At 44.2% G+C, this 21,322-nt stretch overlaps 1 protein-coding gene across 1 annotated transcript in view; it reads right to left on the bottom strand.

Moving 5' to 3' along the window:
* Positions 1–20,094, bottom strand: part of HEXA (hexosaminidase A (alpha polypeptide)) — a 30,152-nt gene extending 10,058 nt beyond the window's left edge. Inside the window, exons 1-2 of the mRNA XM_006866572.1 lie at positions 19,842–20,094; positions 651–743 (exon numbers count right to left, since the gene is read on the bottom strand). Of these exons, the coding sequence (XP_006866634.1) occupies positions 651–743; positions 19,842–20,094 (346 nt within the window). The remainder of the gene's footprint in view (positions 1–650; positions 744–19,841) is intronic.
* Between the last annotated feature and the right edge of the window lie 1,228 nt (positions 20,095–21,322).

Below are 21,322 nucleotides of genomic sequence, written 5' to 3'. Positions count from 1 at the left end.
TACTGGCAAAGGAGGAAGAGGGATGCTTGGCAGGAGGTGAGGCAGTTGCCAGTACTTGAAGGTTCACTTTAGAGACTAACAAGTTTCTAAATACTGCTGCTCGGGGAAGACAGGAGGCCATTCTAAGACTAATGACTTGGCTTCAGCTCAGTGTTGTTGTCATTACTTGCCGCCAACTCACGGCGACCCCACATGTGCAGAGGAGAACTGCTCCATAGGGTTTCCAAGGCTGTGACCTCTCAGAACAGATTGTTACACCTGTATTCTGAAGTGTCTGTGGGTGGGTTTGAACCACCAGCCTCCTGAGTGAGAGAGTGTTTAGTTATTTGTACCACCCATGACTCAAAACACCTTCTCTCTCCAGTGGAGAATATCTTAGAGAAAACCAGCAAAGTGTTCAAATGCTAAAATGGAAATGGAATTGTACTCAGCCCACAAGACAGCCTGTGGGATGTTCCTCAGTCAACCTTCAGAGACTCATTAGAATTCTTCAACACTCATTTCTTAACTCTAAGCTCTTGGTGACCCTCAGTCCCCATAGTCATGGAAGCCTTCAAGCCTAGTATCAGCAACACAGGCCAGGCCATCTAGACCACCTAGTTCCAGACTGTGGTTGGCTCTTCTGTAACAGGGAACAAGGTGGTACTTACAATTCTCCACTGACTCCAAAGTAGGAAGATGGCTGCACCCGGGGGTAGCCACAAAGAGAACCAATGTGTTCTTCTCTGCCTGGTACTGTTTTCCTGCAAGGACAAAGAAACTCAGTGTGACTGAGATGCCATCAAAAGCAACAGGTAAAACAAGGCTCTTAGAAGGCTCCTGTCTCTAGTCCCTTCAGTTTACATGCCAGGTCTGTACAAAAGAGAAGGGACAGGACGTTTCCCCTTGACATGGGCCTGGTGTGTTCCTCTCTCTGGTTGTGCTTCCTTTGCCCCTCAACAACCCACCCAACCTGTGTGTGATCTAGGTGGCAGCGCTTCTATAGTCCCTATATAAGGAGGCTTTAAAAAATTCATAGGAAGAATTCTGTTATTTTTTTAATTCCATTTTCCCACGAACTTTTTAAAGCCCCCTCATGTTTCTGGCTCCCCTGGAGTACACGTAGCATAGGAGTTCACAGCCTCAAGAACTGTTTCTGCATTACAGGCGGTTCTGGAGCATTACTCCTCCAAGTGTCCTCCGTGGATTAGTGTCCTTCGTGGATTAGTGTCCTCTGTGGATTAGTTTGTATCTGGTGATACTGGTGACTAGAGATATGAAGCTTATGTAAACCAATTGTGGTGAGGTAAGCTCAGTATTATGACATTTCTTCATCATGAGGGGAACAAATGTACATTTTGGTTACATATCTCATTGCAGACTGGTACTTTAAGTAGGCATAGTTCCTGAGCACTCCAGACGCACAGGTCCCTAAAAGTCCAAGAGCTAATGGGAGCCAATGCAGCAGGAGACAGGAGAAGATCCCATCATGAGGAGCCTGAGATGACAATTCAGATGGTGCTCCAGAGAAGGTACATGGTCAGCCACCCCTACTGTGTCCCTCCCTCCTCTTCCCAAACACGTTCTCTATCTCAGGTAGCCTTCTGACCATCAGAAGACAGCAGCATGGACCAATATACTATCTGATATCATTTCCAGACCCCAGTCTATGGAGAAAAAACGTGCCCAAGCTAAAACACCAATGCAATGTTTCTTCTTGGTTCTTCTCTCTGACCCTCGGGGGTAAGGTCCTGACTTTACTGTCCCAAGCCTGAACTTCAAGGAGTACTCTCTGGAGCCACATATACATAGATCCCCACTGGCACCACAACATCCTTGATTTCCTATGGAACTAACTACAAAGTCAGAGATGGGATGGCCTAGCAGAAGGAAGCAGAGGCCATCCAGAACCAGATTGTAATTCCAAATGTTACCCATCTTTAGGCAGAAGAAATCCAAGAGTGCCAGCCATATCAAAAAAGCCTGTTCAAACCTGCTGAGAACATCACATCACATGGCTACATCTCAGCTCTCAGGTGTACCAAGAAGCAAAGTAACAAGGCGGCCTAGTCTACCATTAGGAACATCCCTGCTTTCCCAACAAGTACTCTGCAACCTCACACCAATGCCTGCAGAAAGGCTGCAGGGAGACGGGAACTGGTGACTAGTTTAGACTGAAGCCAACTCACAACTGCATTCTAAACCCTAAAATCTCAGACCCACAACATAAAAAGACAGCCAGGATCCCCGAACAGAGACCACTGTCTCAAAGTTAAAATGTGTTGTCTCATTCCAAGCTCCCCAAGTCATTTCTACAAACTCAATTATAATCCCAAACATCAAGGAAGACTTACACTAGGAGCAAGCTGAAGAAAATGATACAAGAACAAACACCTTCGTTAAATTAGATCCGACCCTCTGCCTCCTCGTCTACAGTCCCAACCACACACATCACAAAGCCCCAATGTCCCTGTGTGGAGAATTCATCTGTCAACCTATCCAGATGACCAGTGAAAGAAAGAGAGCAAAAGTCCTGTGATTTGGCATCAGCTCTCTGCAGAGGATGAAAAATCATCCACATGCAACTCCACAGTTACTGTGCTGAAGACAAATGAGAGGGACGATCAAAACACTAGGTTTATCAGAATAGTTAGTTGGAAGATGGAAATATACTTAAGATTTTTATATTTTCATTTTGTCAGAATACACCTGGGCTTCGTCCCAAAAGTCAATCGTCTTTTGGGGGGAGGGTTATAGATCCTTTGGCGAACTGATGACAATGAAAGACTCTTTTCTCCAGAATGATGGTCCTAATCTCAGGACCTTTTCCTCCACCCTGCCATTGGCCCATGGTGAGGCTCTGTCTGAAGCACTCTCATCAGGATTTGAGCTGACAGAGAAGCAAATACTGAGTCAGGCTATTGCTCAAACAAGCTACGAGAGGGAAGATCTGGGGGAGGCGGCAATGTCGGAGCTGGCAAAACAGGAGAGGTGCTGGGTCACTGAGAAGAACATAAACAGTCTCATCATTGTAGTTTTCCACCTCCAAGTTGCTACTGTGCTGAGCTCTGAAGAGTAGGAAATAGGCAGGGGACTGTACAGCTGCCTCCACACACACCCACACCCTGCATTGCAAACTGAGCCATGGGATCCACAGTACAGCAAACAGCCCCATTAGCCAGCTGCCTGATGGACACACTCACAATGGGCCCAGGTTGGACAGCAAGAAGTTCCGGAGGCTCAAGTGTTCAAGTGCACGGAAAACAGAACACGGGGTTGGGAAACCAGGAAAGGTTAGTTTGGGACCTGCTGCTGCCAAGCAGAGTGAATCTGGGTTGCCCACTTCTTTCCCGTAAACAACGCAGGGCAGGGCTAGATTCCTGCTATTCCTCTTCAGAGCTGATCCATACTTCACGACTCCACAAACAAATCTTATGTCCAGAGTCCCATTCCATGACCACAGCCTCCTCTCTCAGCAGTTCTCTCACCTTCCTGCTTTCATGGAAATTTGGTTTCAGTGAAAAGTTTATATATATATAATGGAGCTCTGGTAGCGTAGTGGTTACGAATCGGGCTGCGAGTCGCAAGGTCAGTGGTTTGAAATTACTAGCTGTTCCACAGGAGAAAGATGAGGCTTTCTGCTCCTGTAAAGATTTACAGCCTCGGAAATCCTATACAGGGTCACTATGAGTCAGGTAACGGCACATAACAACAGGAACAGCAGCAACAAAAATATATATATGAGGGGGCTTCAAAACATTTGTGGAATGCTATGCTCTTTTTTTGAAGCCCCCTTCGTATATATGAAGACCCCTTGTATACATAATCACTTATTATTATTTCAAAAGTAGTACAACTAACTACTTGAAACAATACAATCCAGTATGAAACCAAAAATGAAACCCACTGCTACTGAGTTTATTCTGACTCATTTGTTGGTCAGTGCTAATTGGTTCTGACTCATAGTGACCCTGATTGAGTCTGAACTGCCAATCTTGCGGTTCAGACCAATCTTGCAGTCCAGTGCTTATCCTACTGCACCACACCAGGACTCCATTCTGAGTCACAACGACCCAAAGTAGGATGACCACTCCTTAGGGATTCTGAGACTGTGTATCTTTATGGGAGCACACAGCCTCATCTTGCTCCTGAGGGGCGGCTGGTGGATTTGAACTGCTGGTCTGTGGTTAACAGCTGAATGCTTACACCACTGTGGCACCAGGACTCCTTTCAAACAGCAGTGTTTAAAATAACGCAAGTGTCGCTGGTACTTCTTCTCTGAAGAGAGAACCATAGTTCAGTTTCTTACTCTTGTAGCTCTTTTTGAGTATTGTTGTTGTTGTTGTTATGTGCCGTGGAGTCGGTTCCGACTAATAGCGACCCTGTACAGGGTTTCTGAGGCTGTAAATCTTTACGGGAGCAGAACGCCTCATCTTTCTCCCTCGGAACAGCTGGCAGTTTCGAACTGCTGACCCTGAGGTTCACAGCCCGATTCATAACCACTACGCTACCAGAGCTCCTTATTGCTTTATTCATTACAGACGGTCAGCACTGGACATGGATGCATGAGAACAAGGATCCTTTTGCTACCAAATTCCCACTGTTGAACTTCTCCAGACCCTAGCACTATGACCTTCCCATTTCCTGTTTCTCAGGCCTCTCCCAGCTTTGCTTCTTTCCCTGCTGGCCTAGATGTCATGATCAATCACCTCAAAGACATTCTAGCCAGTACTCTCAACCTGTCTTTTTCTTTGGTTGCAGCCAGTGGGCCAAGCGCTCACCCCTGGATCAACTGAACACCTGCTTTCTGTGTCCCAACCCTGGGCTACTGTGTCTTACTGGAGGGAAGGGTGTGATCATGTAATAGGAGATTGGGCCACTGGAAAATTCTTTCCTATCTCCACCATCACTTTTTTTCTGTTTTCTCCAATAGTTAGTTCAAACCTGTATCATTTCCCTCCATCACCACCTCCCTTACTCTCAGCAGCCAATCAGAAGAGGACTGCCATCTTTCCTGACATTGTCCTTTCTTCCCTGAGGCCGCCTTCTCCCTCTATCTCACCAGTGCTCTGGGACCTTCCTCAGGCTGCCCTAGTACCAATCTTCTCCAAAGTCTTCATATTATTTTTTTCTACCAACTTCCTCCCATCAATGTTTAAACACTTGCAAGTCTTCTTGACCTCAAATGCATGCCACCTCAGCCACTCTTTTCTTTCACATTCTGGTCACAAAGAAACTAGAGGAAATGTAGCCGAGAAGCTAGGAGCTGGATTCCATATTGCTTCTGGATTCCAGTCTTGGCTCCGCTACTTTGTAGCTACATGATTCTGGGCATGGTAAATAAGGGACTCTGAGCCACGGTTTCCTAAACCTACAAGATGGGGATCATATTATGTTAGTGCCTACCGTGTTGAGTTGTTGGAAAGATTAAATGGTTGAACGTATGTAGAGTGTTTAACACAGTGCCTGACACATGCTAAATGCTCAGAGTTGGTCTTCCTGAGCCTTCTTTTGGTGGCCCTTCCTTATGGCCTATCTACTCCTCAATCCACTATCATCCGGCTTCCTTTACCATTCCTCTGAAAACGAGTTCGCTACACTAAATTCAAGGGATCCTTTTTAATTCATAAGAAGCCCTGGTGGTACAGTAAGTTAAGCGTTGGGTTGCTACTGAAAGGTCAACAGTTCAAACTCACCAACCACCCCACAGGAGAAAGAGGAGGCAACCTGTTCCCATGTAAAGATTTATGGCCTTAGAAACCCTAAGGGACAATTCTACTCAGTGGTTCCTATGGTTAGCTAGGAGTCGAAATCGACACGATGGCAGTGTTTTTTTTGTTTTTCAAAATTCATTAACTCATTCAATAGTTATTTATAGAGTGATTGCTGAGTGTCAGGTTGTTGCAAGAGCTGGAACTACATCAATGATCAAAACAGATGAAAATCCCACAGAACTGACACTGTACAGACGTTTAGTGGTCCTTCTGGAATGTCTTGACAGCATCTGATGTCTCTGTCCTTCTTGAAATGAAACTCCCTTAGCTTAGGGGACAGTGCGCTCTCTTGGGTTTCCTTCTAACTCCTTTATTCTCCTTTTCTTTTTTTCCATCCATACCCAAGTGCTGGTGTTCCTCAGGATTCTCGAGTCCTCCTTCTTTCCTTACTCACAGTCTCTTGGGACAATGCCATCCACTCCCAAAGTAGCCTGCTGGTGCTCAAATCTAAATTTTCTTCTGGAATTCTAGACCTGTACACCTCCATGCAAATGTCTCAGAAGCATCTTGGATCTTAAATCCAAATCCATCATGTATCTTCTACCGATGAGCTCTCTGATAACAGCCTCACATGTGGTTTTACTCAGACGAGAAACAATTTCCTTCTGCTGCACCCCCCAATCTTAGTGAGAAAGCCACAAATTCATTAACTCAAAACAACGTCTACCAACTGTCTACCATGTGTCAAACATTGTTCGAAGCACCAAAGCTGCAATATTGAAAAAGACTCAATCAATTCTTAAAGTTACAAAATCTTTATTAACTCTTAAAATAACCCCATTTCTCCACTCCTGTTAGGACAATGCCTTAGTTTGTTGTTGTTGTTGTGTGTTATCGACTCTGTTTCAACTCATAGCGAGCCTGTTTAGGGTTTGCAAGGAGCAGCTGGTGGGTTTGAACCACTGACCTGTTGGTTAGCAGTCCAGGTTAGGCTCTCATTATTGCTCACTTGGACGACTATAAAAAATTCTCCAACTGGTCTCTCCCTCATCCTTTTCTGTGATCATTTTAATATGAAAATCAGATCATGATAATCTCTGCTTAAAATTCTTCATTGGCTCCCTTAGCTTTCAGGATAAAGTCTAGAATGCACTGGATAACTTCTGAATTTCCTCATGACCTGGCCTTGTCTTTTTCTGCTCCTACGCAATAACTCTCACAACATCACAACAAATGTTTTACATTTTCTCACTGTTTCCTACATGTTCTTTGTTCGCATTACTTCCTCCAACTGAAACAAACATGCCATTCCCTCCATATCTCATTAAGACATTAAGACACAGCTCTCTGGTTCATCCCCCCACCCTTTCCTAAGAGGCTTTCCTACGTAATCGGGAAGTAGCGCATACATACATTTTTTTCATAAGACTTATCTTCATATATGCTGTTTGTCTATCTCCTCACCTAGACTGTCAGCTCCTCAACAGCAGGGACCAATCTCAGTGTCTTTGTATTCCCAGTGCCTGACACACGGTAGTCATTCAATAAATGTTTGCTGAAAAAATGAATGATGCTAGAATTAAAAAAAAAAAAAAAAAAGCACATTTAATATATATGCATAACTCTTGTGCTTCATGATTAACGGGCATAAATAGCAAATAACTAATGTAGAGAATTACTTTCAAACACCCAAACCTAGTCTTTCCAAAGCCCTGGGATTGCAGTCGGGGGAGGGCCCTGGGATTGCAGTTGGGGGAGGTAAGGGAAAAAACAATGGTATGAACCAGTTAGAACAGAAACGAGGAGGATGTGGACACAATGTGAAGAATGTTAACTGATGTCATTCGTCGTGAAGTCGGAAGCCGTGGAACGGGAGCACGTTTTGTTACATACAGATGTAAGTGCCTCCTCAGACACTGTTCTCCATCCATAAAGCCAAAGATAGATTTTCCCACTTCCTTGGAAGGGAGAACTCCCGGTTGCATTATGGTGCTTGAAAATTATAAATCTTTCCCTTAATGCAAAATAGCTCTTCCTTTACCTGCTGGGATTTTCTAGGAATCAAAACTGTATTCCTATCATTATTGTTGTTAAGTGCTGTTGAGTCAATTCTGACTAATAAGATCCCTGTGTAGGGTTTCCAAGGAGCAGCTGGTGGGTTTGAACTGCTGACCCTGTGGTTTGCAGTCCAGTGCTGATCCTACAGCGCCACACCAGGAGTCCATTTCTATCATATGAATGTGCTTAATTCACTGAGTCCTAGAGTGAATGGAGAAAACACATTGGCTTGGGTTACAAAGTGACATTGGGTTTGGCTCCAGGAATGGAAAGTTGGAGAGTCAACCCAGCTTTTGGCACCTCCGCTCTTTTTAGCATCTACCCCGTCCCAATCTCTCTAGACTGAGGTCACAGTTTGTCCTCTGGGCCCACCGGGCTCCTTTTCCTCCTATCGGCATTACATCACATCCAGGCTTCCTTAGCCCATACTCAGCTAATTGAACATCTGTGCACTCATATTCCACTCATTTCTTCACCCCAACCAAGATCAATGGAGGGAGCATTGACTGTGCATCAGGATCTGTGTCAGGCGCTGGGGCAGTTACAAAGGAAAACAAGCCTGGTCCCTGCCCTTGAGGATCCCCCAGTCTAGTGGGAGAGACAAATACAAACAATAATTATAAAGCAGTGTGCTTAGGGCTATGGTACATACTGCATCTACTTCTAGAGAGAGAAGGAAGGCTTAACATCAAGGATCCTGAATCCTGAGTTTGCAAAGCTTCCCAGAGGAGAAGAGAATAAGCACTAGACTGCAAATCACGAGGCTGGCAGATCAAGCCCTTCAGCTGCTCCACTGGAGAAAGATGAGGTCCAAGCCCAGGAAGTCCCAGTGCAAAAGCACACGGCCATGGTTAGGGGTCGAGGTAAGGCCATCCCTGTCAGACCAATGTAATCCATCACGATGTCAAGATGTAAAGGGGAGACTGAGAAGCCAGTTACCCTGAACTGGGAGTCAATTGTTACTGTCAGGTGCCTCCCAGGTTGTTGCAACTCATAGCAACCCTGTAGAGGGTTTCCGAGGCTGGCGATCTTTGTGTAAGCATCTTTCTTTTATGGAGTGGCTGATAGGCTGAGATGCCAACCTTGTGGTTTTCAGTCCAGCGTTTATCCCACTGAGCCACCAGTGATCTGGAGCCAGTCCTTCTGGTGTCCTGATAAAGTCGGTTCCGACTCATAGCGCCCCTGTGGAGGGTTTCTGAGGCTGTAAATCTTTGCAGGAGCAAAAAGCCTCATCTTTTTCCTGTGGAGCAGCTGGTGGGTTCGATCTGCCAACTTCATGATTTGGAGTTCAGTGCTTATCCCACAGAGCCACCCGTGTCTGGAGCCATGCTTTCTTGTGCGCCGTTGAGTCAATTCTGGCTCACAGCAACCCTGTACAGGGCTTCCAAGAGCAGCTGGTGGAGTTGAAATGCCAACCTGGATTTGAAATGCCAAACTGGTTAGTAGTCCAGTGCTTACTCCATAGCACCAGGCCAGCATTCAGAGCACTAGCTGCGGGATTCAGTTTGGATGATGACGCCTACTCCCATGTGTTCAAAGATTCCTCACCATCCAGACACTAACACCTACTCGGAAGCCCAGCCAGCCAGCCTCCAGAGGGACCCTTCATGCTCACCTCCCTTTCATTTCTGTCTCTTCTTTTTAAGTAGTTAAACATTTTTGTTTTTCTCCTACTGTGAAAATGTGACGTGTTTTGTTTTTACAAGAAAGAGAACAGCTCCCTATTCATTCTAAATCCCCAAATATAACTTTGGTTAATATCTTTTAGTCTTTCCATTTTCTTAAAACACACAGATTAATTTTAAAAACAAAATGGAATCCTACTATATATCATTCTGGAACTTTCTTCCAATTAACAAAATGAAATCAAAGGGATAACGGGATTTCTTTCTACAAACTTTCAAAAGTATCTTTGTGTGTATTTAAGCAGTTCTAAAAAGTTTCTGTAAGATACATTCCTAGAGATAGAAATGCTAGGCCAAAGATATGAACATTTTTGGTTCTGATAATGCCAAATTCCTCTTCCAAACTATTGATTTATACCTGAGCAATATATATAGGCCCACCTCGCCACATCCTTACAATACTAATAATGAAAGAATCAGATTGGCATTCATTGCTTTTGTGTCGATTACGACTCATTACCACCCTACAGGGTAGAACCATGCGCCATAGGATTTCCAAGCTTGTAAATCTTTACAGAAGCAAATTGTCACATCTTACTCCCACAGAATGGCTAGTGAATTCGAACCACCAACCTTTTGGTTAGCAACTGAGAGCTTAACCAGTGCACCACTAGGGCTCCTTCTAATACTGTTGTTAGGTGCCATTGGGTTGGCTCTGACTCACAGCGACCCTGTGCACAACAGAATGAAACCCTGTCTGGTTCTGTGCCGCCGTCCTCACAATCATTATGCTGAGCCCACTGCTGCTGCCACTGCGTCGATCCACTTTATTAGGTGTCTTATTCCTTTTTTTGCTGACCATCCACTTTACCAAGCATGATGTCCATCTCCAGGGACTGGTCCCTCCTGATAATCTGTCCCAAGAATGAGACATGAAGTCTCACCATCCTGGCTTCTAAGAAGCATTCTGGCTGTACTTCTCTCAATACAGATTTGTTTGTTCTTCTGGAAGTACATGCTCTGTTTAAGATTCTTCTTCAACACCATAATTCAAATGCATTGATTCTTCTACTGTCTTCCAGTTCTTGTTGTTAAGTGCTGTTGAGTCGGTTCCAACTCATAGCGACCCTTTGTAGGCTTTCCGAGGAGTGGCTGGTGGAATTGAACCACCAACCTTACAGTTAAGCTTGTTGTTGGTATCCCGTGTTTATGCTACAGCGCCACACCAGTACTCCAACACTAGCAATGAGTTGAGACTTCCAAAACCATACAGACCAAAATTTTATCATCATTGTCAACCTGACAGATAAAAGAAAAAGATTGTATTATTTATTTAAAGGTAATTGTCTTAGGCAATTATGGAAGTTAGCCAGACAAGTCTGAAATCAATGGGCAGACTGCAAACTCTTGGGGAGGAGCTGTTGCTACATTCCACAGGTGAAATTTCTTCTTCCTCAGGGAAGCCTCAATTCTCTTCATTAAAAAATATATCATTGTTTGAACTTGCATTTCTTTAATAATAACGTCCTCTTTCCTGACCAAACTTCCTTCGAGCATCCTTTTTACATGCATTGATCAGATTCTTTGCATACTTTCTGAATTAATTTTCTTTGATTTGAAAAGTTCTTAATAGAAAATCTTGTCTGTTAAGATTACAAATATTCAACCATTTGCTCTTTATTTTTATGTAGTCAAATCTGCTCATCTTTTCCTTTATGGTTTTCTTTATACGCTTGCTTTGAAAGGTTACTGTCTTATACCTGGGATTATATGAATAATAACATACCCACTGCCAGCAAGTCAATTTTGACTCATAGTGACCATATATTGTTGTTATATGCCGTGGAGTTGGTTCCGACTCATAGCAAACCTGTACGGGGTTTCTGAGGCCGTAAATCTTTATGGGAGCTGAAAGCCTCATCTTTCTCCTGAGGAACAGCTGGTAGTTTCGAACTGCTGACCGTGAGATTAGCAGCCCGATTCATAACCACTACGCTATCAGAGTTCACATAGTGACCATATATAGGGCTTCCAAAACTGTAACTCTTTATGAGAACAGACAGTCTCATCTTTCTCCGGAAGAGTGGCTGGTGGGTTTGAAGTGCCCACCTCGAGCTTAGCAGGTCCAATGCTTATTGTACAGCGCCATCAGGGCTCCTTCAATTATATGAATAGTATTTTGTTGTTGTTATCAGGTGCCACTGACTGCGAGCCACCCTGTGGACAACAGAAGGAAACCCTGCCCGGCCCTGCACCATCCTCACAGTTGTTGCCACCGTGTCAGTCCATCTTGCAATGGTTTCTTCTCATTTTGAGTTGTGCCCCATCAGCAAATGAAGGTCCCCAAAGCTTTGATCCATCCATGTAATTAAAGTAAACTCAGCATGGAGGAAGCAGCTCCTGTCAGTCATATTTTCAACCAACCTGAGAGGCTCACCTTCTGGCAGGCACTAGATCAGACAACGTTTCTCTGTTATGCATAAGGTTTTCAGTGGCTAACCATTCAGAAGCAGTCTGCTTCTCCTTCTTTCTAATCTGTCTTAGTCTGGAAACGCCACTGAAACCTGTCTACTATAGGTAACCTTACTGGTCACAGCATTTAAAATACCTGTGGTAAAACTTCCAGCATCAAAGCACCACACAAGTCACAAAGAATGCCAGACAAGTGGTGGATGAATGCGTATTGTTGTTGTTAAGTGTCATTGAGTTGGTTCCAACACACAGCAACTCTGTTTAGAGTTTCTTCTACACCTATGATTATATGAATTAATTTTTTAAAAACCCACTGCCACCAAGTTAATTCCAACATCTAGTGACCCTAGATAGGGTTTCCAAGAATGTCAATCTATACAGGAGTAGACAACCTCTATCTTTCTCCTGCAGAGTAGCTGGTGTGTTTAAAGTGCTGCCCTTTCTGTCAGCAGTCCAGTGCCTACCCTAAAGTGCCATACCAGACTCCAGATGAATACAGTCACCTTTATTTCCTACTAATACTTTTATGGTATGTTTTTTACTTTTAGATCTTTAGTCCACCTGGGGATTACCTTTGTTTTTGATATGAAATAAGGATCTAATGAATTTTTTTCCCAAATAGATAACCAACCATCACTATATATTTATTGACTAACAACATGTGGAGCTTTTAATTTTTGGCAAGAAATGCTTTCTTTGTCACATATTAAGTTCCCATATATACATGAACTTGTCTTGTTTCTGGAACTTGTTTTATTGGCAACTTATAGCCAAAGAAACTGACATCTCATCTCTCTACCGCCGTCTGTCACTTTGCTTAAGATACAAACCCCTCTGCCCATTTCTGATTCCCATAAATGTTGTTTCCTTTTTTCTGACCAAACTTCCTGTACTACATACACATACCAACCCTCTGTAACACTGCTCTACAATTATTTAACTACCAACATCCTGAGCCTCCTCTACCTCAACAGATGCCACTTCAAGAAACTTTACGTCTCCTACCACGTGCTTTAAGAGGAGGCTCCTTCTCACATCTTAGGGTCAACAGATGGGACTACCTCCAGATCACCCACGCTCCACTACTAAATGAAAAACAAAAACAGAGCAAAATGGAAAACCCCATTTTTTCTGAGGCTTAGTTCATCCATTATAATACCTTTAGCCTCTCCTTGTCACAACCCTCGGTAACTTCCTGGTCTCTCTTCCCTGTTTACTCAAGACTTTGGAATCTGGTCCCTCGTCTTCCTCTTTGTCCCAAGACTGGCTATCAGCTTAAATGATTTTCAACATCCAGGAGGTAACTATCCCATGTTCTGCCTTAGAAGTTACCCAACAACATCCTTCTCCTTCTCTACCCTTCTTTGAACCTTCTTGTCCCTTAGAAAAATGTTCAAGCTCCTTCTTCCAAGCTTCAGTACCATGCAGATAACTGTTATTAGACACAAATACCTCACATTCAATGAGGCTAAAATCAAACTTACTTTATGATTCTTACCCCAACCTCTCAACCTCTTAATCAATCTGTGTCCTCTTTCCCTCCCTTCCCTGGTCTTTGTGAATGGTAGTGGAATGCATTCACATTGCTAAAGCAGGTATCTGGGAGTCATCCATGTTACTCTCCACTCCCAAGTACTCCAGTTCCCCAATTCCATTTTCATCTATCTCATTTCCTCGGTCCCTACAGCCATCAGTTTAGCTCAGCTCTATCTAGACCACAGTAGGAGCCTTGTAACTGGCTTTCCTGCCTCTTGTCTGGTTCTCCAATCTATGCTGCCCATGAAGAGAGTGCAGTCCTGTCAATTACCCTGTTGAATGGTTTTTACTAGCATTCTTAGGGTAAAGTTCACATTCCTGATCAAGATTCACTAGGTCATTTCATGACTTTGCCTTCACCAGCTCTCTAGTTTCAGAACTGATGATCCACCCTAGAATGGTATGCTTCAGTATTAAGTACTGACCTTGAGTTTCTTGAATATGGTAAGGTTTCTTGACTGAGTGCATTTCCCCAACACAAATGTTTCTGTCTGAAATACTAGCTCCACCCCACCAAGGCCCACTTTCAGGTTTGATTAGATAGCTCTTCTGTGAAATACTTCTTAACAGGCATACCTCCCCACTCCACCCAATTTGGGTCAGGTGGTCCTCCTTTGCACTCCGAAATCATCTTGTACCTCCCATATCATAGCAAAGCCCACACTTTACTGTCTGTCTGTATTCCCACCACAGTTGTTGTATGTGGTCCGGTTAATTCCAATTCATAGCAACCCTGCAGAACAGAGTAGAATTGCCTGATAGGGTTCCTAGACTGGATTTTTACAGGAGCAGGTTGCCCAGCCTTTTCTCCTGCTGAGCAGCACCTAACCACTGTGTACATACTTTAAGAATGGGGCAGTTCAGTATAATCATCTTTGGACCTAATGCTACTGATAAATTGTGTTGTTGGTAAGAGCTGTGGAGTCAGTTTCAACTCAGAGCGACCCTGTGTATGATTTCTGAGGCTTTAAATCTTCACAGGACCAGAAAACTTCGTCGTTCTCCCAGAGAGTGGCTGGCTGGTGGGCTCGAACCTCAGACTCTGTGGTTTGCAGTCCAGTGCTAATCATATGGAGCCACCATGCTCCCACTGACAAATTATGCTGCTGCTGTTGTTGTTGTTGTTGTTGTTATGTGCTTTGGAGTCGGTTCCGACTCATAGCGACCCTGTACAGGGTTTCCGAGGCTGTAAATCTTTACGGGAGCAGAAAGCCTTATCTTTCTCCAGTGGAACAGCTGGTAGTTTCGAACTGCTGACCATGAGATTAGCAGCCTGATTCGTAACCACTACGCTACCAGAGGTTGCTTAATAAATACTACTTGCACTAAAGATGGATGAATAATGGATGGATAGATGGCTAAGGGGAAGGAAGGAGGGAAGGGAAGGGAGGTACTGGAACCAGGTAACAGAGGGCTGGGGAGCAACATGTGCATTACCTGACTACTAATGAAGAAGCAATTAGATGTTAGATGTTACCATTTGAAGTAATTAATACTAAGTGGTTATCATACTTAACCCTACCAGAGGCCAATAGTTTTCCAAATCGCTAATTGGTATAATTCTTGAAGAAGGTATTTATGAGTCTGCCCCCAGACTACCTAGTGAAGAGAGCAAAATCTTACTAGGTAAACTGACCTGACTGGAATTTCTTATCCATCATTATTAGATGTTCAACCCTGGTCATATTACTTAGTTTCTAGGAGTCTTAGTTTTGAAAGATGGGAATACCACAGGCATCACAGGGTTGTTAAGAAGACTGAAGATACCACAGGTCAAGCACCAGCACTCAATAAAGCTAGTTCCCTTCCATTTCCTACACCTTTTTTCTTTTTTAGTCAAGGGAAAAAAAGTCAGTGTTGACACAACCCTTCATTCTATCAGTGTGCTGGAGGAAGCCAGTGGAAGGTTCCCTGTGGTCTAACTACACCACAGTGGCAGCTTCTCAGAAGGTGCTCTCCTGAGTTTCTTATAGAAAACCCTGGAGGCTGCACTACTGGGGGCTGCCACCCTGTACTGTGTGATGGCACACCAACAAGAGACCTGAGCTTGGAATCTGTCCTCATTTTAGGACTCTGAATCTGTCCTCATCTTAGGACTGCAGCCCCAGTCAAAAGGACGAAGTCACTAATGTGGAATGCCAGCACCAGTCACTGCCAGGACAAGGTGAACTATAATTAAGTGTTTCACCTAGGATGCACTGTGCATGATAAGTCAGCTCCCTCGCCCAGTCCCAAGAGCTATACAAAAGAAGGGGAAGGCTGTATACTGACATCCAAGTGTACACTTACAGAGGAAACGATTCTTATGCCACACCCAAGCCCCAAACAACCTCAAGATGTGTACACAAAGCTAGCACACACTGTTAGGGCTGAGAGCGTGGCCAGGGAGCACAAACAATGCCACATCTTGAAACAGAGGTGAAGAAAATGAGAGTAGATTGATGTTCTGGATCAACTAATGGGGCACATTCACTACAGCCAGTAATGTTGTGAGATGCAGTGGAGCTGATTTTTGACTCAGTGACCCCATGTGACTGTCCCAGTAATAGAGAGGAACACAAATCCACGTCTCAGCGTTTTCTAGCAAGGAGGGGAGTGATTGACTTTTCAGTCTAGCAGCGGAGGTCCCTAGGACCATCAGGGGAGAAGAGCAGACAGCGGGACCCTACCCAGAGAAGCAGTGATGCCTGAAATGGAGTCAGAGATGATGACGTGGAGCGATGGAGCAGCTGGAGACTTTAGATCCAGAAAGGGAGAGCGACTGTGTGCTGAAGACCTGGGGGGCACGGGGGAAGGACCGCATGGAAGGGATTGTAACTATGGCAATGAGACGATAGAACGAATGTAAAACCTATGTTCTCCCATGTAAACTATCACATAATTCACAATAAAACATTAAAAAAAAAAAAATCCACGTCTCAGTTACAAGAGTTGTAGATCCATATACTTTGAGACAGTTCACAGAAAACCCTTTCACACACACTTTTTCCACCTCAACAGAGGTATTAGAAGAAAGACTGAATGAGGACTCCAGGCCAAGCTAATCTAGACCTTGGGATTCAAACTGGAACTGGACAATTATTGCAACCCTTGGCTAAAAATTATGTTCCTTTCCAAAGACAAAATACTCTTCACTGTATCATTCTTACCTTCACCGTCCACATACTCCTTTGTAAGAGACACACTTCTACTGCAAAGCTCTCTAGGGTCTTATTTATTGCCGAGCTCTGCAGTCGAATTGAAGAACTAAAACCCAGAAGTACATAATGTACAATAATGGAGGTTGACCATTAGGTGTTGCCATTCCAAACGACCAGGTTTCTAGATGAAGCCAACAGGATGTGGCTTAACAATCAAAACAGACAACTAAATTCATTTCAGTATCTAGAGCCTAAAATAATTTCATTTAACAGGTTCAACAACATGCAACACACACACCCTGTGATCTTAATTACAGAAACATCAATGATGAGAGAAACATCTCTCAATGACAGGCAGTAAAGTGTTTACTAACACCTCCACAAACCATTTAGTAATTGCTGTGACCACAGCTATTCCTGAAAGGTGAATTCCAAAGACAATCAAATCTCAATACTTGACTTGCTTTTCCAGAAAAGAAAAGCAACATTTCAACTAATTTGCAGGTTCAGACCAAAACAAGAAGTGTGGCACTTTAAGAAAAACGGTGTCCCCTGGAGTAGATAAGGAAGCTATTTGGAGGAAGGGAATGGAAACCTATTAAGATTTAACTTGCGTCTGTGGTTTTCTTTACTAAAACCAGCCCTACAGGGAAATACACCATGGCTTGGGCCCAGGTGACACTGTTTTCCAATCCTTATTTTTTTCATAAATGGAATCATATCTAGTTTAAAGTCAGGGGAAAGCCTATACAGGAAACTATGCTCCAAGAGAAGGCTCCACAATACAGAAGGAAGTTAACCTGCATGTCTTTGGTTGATGATGTTAAGTGCCAGTGAGTCAGTTCCAACTCACAGCGACCCTGTATAGGGTTTCTAAGGAGCAGCTGGTGAGTCTGAACTGCAGACCTTGTGGTTCAAATCAACCTGGCAGCCCAGAGCTTTATTCTATAGCACCACACCAGGACTCCAAGTCTTTGGTAATGGTCATTCAAATCAGTTTTCATGATCTCTTAATGGGCAAAAACCTCCAACTAACAATATACAATCACACATAGGAAACTAACCAGTTGAAACAAGTGCCTTACTGAGTTGTTCTTCTGGCTCTAACTCCCTGTCATTAGGCAGTTCATCCTACTTATCTTTTGAGTAATTTGTCATACATTATGTACTTCTAAGCTTTGTTGTTGTGAACTACCATCGAGTTGGTTCCGACCCATAGCGACCCTGTATAGGGTTTCCGAGGAGCAGCTGGTGAGCTTGAACTGCCGACCTTGCAGTTCAAATGGCTTTGAAGTCTGGCGCATTAACCCACAGCAACACATCAGGACTCCACTTCTAAGCTTGGGCAAGGCTAATTCTTTTCTTTTAGTGCACAAAGAGACCAGAGCACAGGGATAAGCACATATCCATTAGGTGACACGGCAGGTTCTAACTGATCTATAGCCAAAAGAAACATATTCTGAGTGCCAATCTTGTGTAAGGCACTAGTCTTCCTTTTGTTGTTGTTAAGTGCCATGGAGTTGATTCTGACCCATAGGGACCCTGTATAGGGTTTCCAAGGAGCAGCTGGTAAGCTTGAACCATCATCCTTGCAGGTCAAAGCAGTCTTGCAGTCCAGTGCATTAACCCACAGTGCCACACCAGGCTCTATTCTTCCTTACGTAAGATATTTACACATAGTAACATAGTAACATAGTAAAGTAACTACTTACACATAGTAAAAGAGTAAGAGCCTGATGCATCTTACCAGTTAGGAACTATGACACAAAGTTTTCCTTTCTTTCTGTAAAATGACCTGTCACTCTCTCAGTGCCATTTATTTAATGAAATGCTTTTACTTCTATATACAAAATGAGATATTCTGTGAAAGGAACTTAAACACATTTGAAATATACATAGCACAAAGATGATAGTATCATATGACCTAACCATAAAAACGGATTTCCCCCAAACAGACAACTAGATTCCAGGAGATTATCAGGAAAATGAAATTTTAAGCCCATAAACTAGGATTTTATTCCTTTATGTTGCTGACTCTACTCATCAATTGGCTGTAGAATAATTAAATCATTACTCACAAATAAAATTTTCAGCACTGACTACTTAACTGCCTGAGACGAAATTGTTAGCCCCTGCCATGTTATATAAGGAGCTTTGGTAGCTTGTTGTTGTTTGTTGTTGTTAAGTGCCATCGAGTCGGGTCCGACCCATAGCGACCCTGTACAGGGTTTCCGAGGGTGTAAATCTTTACGGGAGCAGAAAGCCTTATCTTTCTCCCGCGGAGCGGCTGGTAGTTTCGAACCGCTGACCTTAAGGTTCGCAGCCCGATTCGTAACCGCTACGCTACCAGAGCTTTGGTAGCTTAGTGGTTACGAATCGGGCTGCTATCCTCAACGTCAGCAGTTCTGTTGGAGAAAAGTGAGGCTTTCTGCTTTCGTAAAGATTTACAGCCTCGGAAACAGTATACAGGGTGGCTATGAGTCAGAACTGAGTTCACGGCACACCACGCCATGTTATATGGAACATGCCCGACTCTTCTCAATCCTAAACTCTCTCCAGTCCTCACTGTCAACACATCCAGCAGCCCAGCACTTCAGTTCAGTGATAATCCTGTGTGCCCCTGCTCAAGACTTCTTGCTTCCTGGCATACTCTACTTTCAAGTCCTGTCCGGTTACACCCATGATTTCCTCTTAGTGCCTGCTCCAAATTAATTTCCTTACGGAAGGTTTCTCTCACAGTTTAAAATATGTATTGAGCATCTGTTATGTGCCAGGCACTTGCATGTAATTCTGCATAGGTCAATACATTTCTCATGTCTTATTACCAATTTTAGGTGTCTTTTCTCGTCTCTTCTACCCAGTCCTGGCCACAGCCTCACTTGGACCCTGTCTTTAGTGAACATAGTCCGACGAGTCACTTCAGATGTTTACTAGCAGGGTAATTCAGAAGTTTGGTATCTTGGTTAAACTACGTCCTTGAGTTGTTGTTAAGTGCGGTCAAGTCGGTTCCGGCCCATAGCGACCCTGTTTAGGGTTTCCGGTGATGGGGGGAGGGAATGTAATATAGCCCGAGAGAATTCTGGATAAATATGACCCCAGAGGTCATCTCGGTAAAGAAGTGAACGGAGGTGGGAGACTAAAGCTTGGGGAGCCCGAGACGGGTACTAGAAAAAGAGGGCAAGAGGAAGTGGAGCGTGCATGTCGTCAGAGGCCTGAGCAAAGTCCACAGAAGGGCGCTCAGAAGGTTGGGGAAAGGATACACGTCCCAAGTCAGGCTTTCTCGGGGCCCGAATCTTGGCGGGGCAGGTCTGACTCACCTGTGTGCTCAGTGAGGGAGTCGGACACAGTGTTGAAGAGCAGGTGACGGTAGCGTTGGAAAGCCTGGTCGAGGACGGAGCAGCCTGGCTGCGCGGCGGAACCGGCATGGTATTGGAAGTTGAAGTTCTTCGGCAAAAGGGCGTACCGCTGGTCGGAGGTTTGGATGTACTGGGGCCAGGGCCATAAGGCCATCGCCAGTCCAGCGGACGCTGCCGCCAGCAGCAGCGAAAACCAAAGCGTTGAGCTTGCCATTGCCCGCTAGTCCCTTCTCTCCCTAGCAGGGCGGGCCACGTGAGCCCCCTGGTCAGGTGAGCGGAGCCCGCGTGACAATCGGAGTGTCACATGACCCGAGGCCGCTCCTCGCCAGCGACCCCTGGGAACACTGACTGCTGGCCCTTTGGTTCCTGGCGTGAATGTGGAGTTTCTCCTGCGTGCCACTGATTTGTGTTGGGTGTCCGCTACGGGCCCAGTCCTCAGGAAACTCACAAGCCTGGTGAAGCAGTAAATAATTTTATCACCACAGATGCTGTGCCCAAAATATAGAACTACAAAGCTCACCAGATTGTAGAAACGCAAGGTGGGTAGGCGGAGTGGGTGAGCAGAAAGTGTCCCAGAGAAATCTTAAACTATGAATAAGAATTTGCCAGGCTAACTGGGAGAAAAGGACGTTAAAGGCCAGAAGCAGAAAAAATGGATTAAAACTACAAGTCCCTGTGATGTAAAATGCTATGGGGTGAGAAGGTAGAGTCTGAACTTCTGAGATCTGGAAAAATATGCAGCTTTAAGAGCATCCCATTGCTTGCCACCCGTGTGGCTCTTCACTTCACGGCTGGTAAAAAATCTCCTAGTTAACTGTCCCAAATCCCTTTCCCCAAAAACAAAACTCCACATACAGGGTGTGTATTTACTGCAAACAGTAAGATATTGCTGGGACTTTGCATGCAAGATGGAGAATGTCCAGAGATAATGACGAGACTAATTCTGCAGGAATTCACAGAAGACGCACAAGATTCAGGACTTTATTCTGAAGGCAATTAAGAACTCATCCTAGAGATTGGCATTTTATACATTTCATGTTGTACAGGTGGATGGATACCCAATTAGGAGAATGAGACTGAACTTACAACGGTGGGGAAGGAGAGAGCTGTAGCTCCAGCAAACAACGCAGGATGCAGAAGCAATATTCAAACGAGGCTTGAGGAATGATAGAGAGAACTCAAAAGATACATATTGAGTCAGTGACTCTGTCATCTTTTTTTTACCACAGTATCTGAAACATAGTTGAATCCCTGATTGCAAAAGGAGATAAAAAATAATGCTATTGTGTGGCATTGTTTGGCTAATACATAATTTTTTAAGGCTCAAATTACATTTTAGTATTAAAACAAGTGTTGTCAGGTGCCATCGAGTCGGAACCGACTCATAGCGACCCCATGCACAGCAGAACGGAAACAATGTCCGATCCTGGGCCAACCTCACT

This window comes from Chrysochloris asiatica, unplaced genomic scaffold, assembly GCF_000296735.1.
Source record: "Chrysochloris asiatica unplaced genomic scaffold, ChrAsi1.0 scaffold00092, whole genome shotgun sequence".
NCBI lineage: Eukaryota > Metazoa > Chordata > Mammalia > Afrosoricida > Chrysochloridae > Chrysochloris > Chrysochloris asiatica.
Note: the sequence above shows the minus strand (reverse complement) of the source record. Positions and strands in the feature narration are given on the sequence as shown.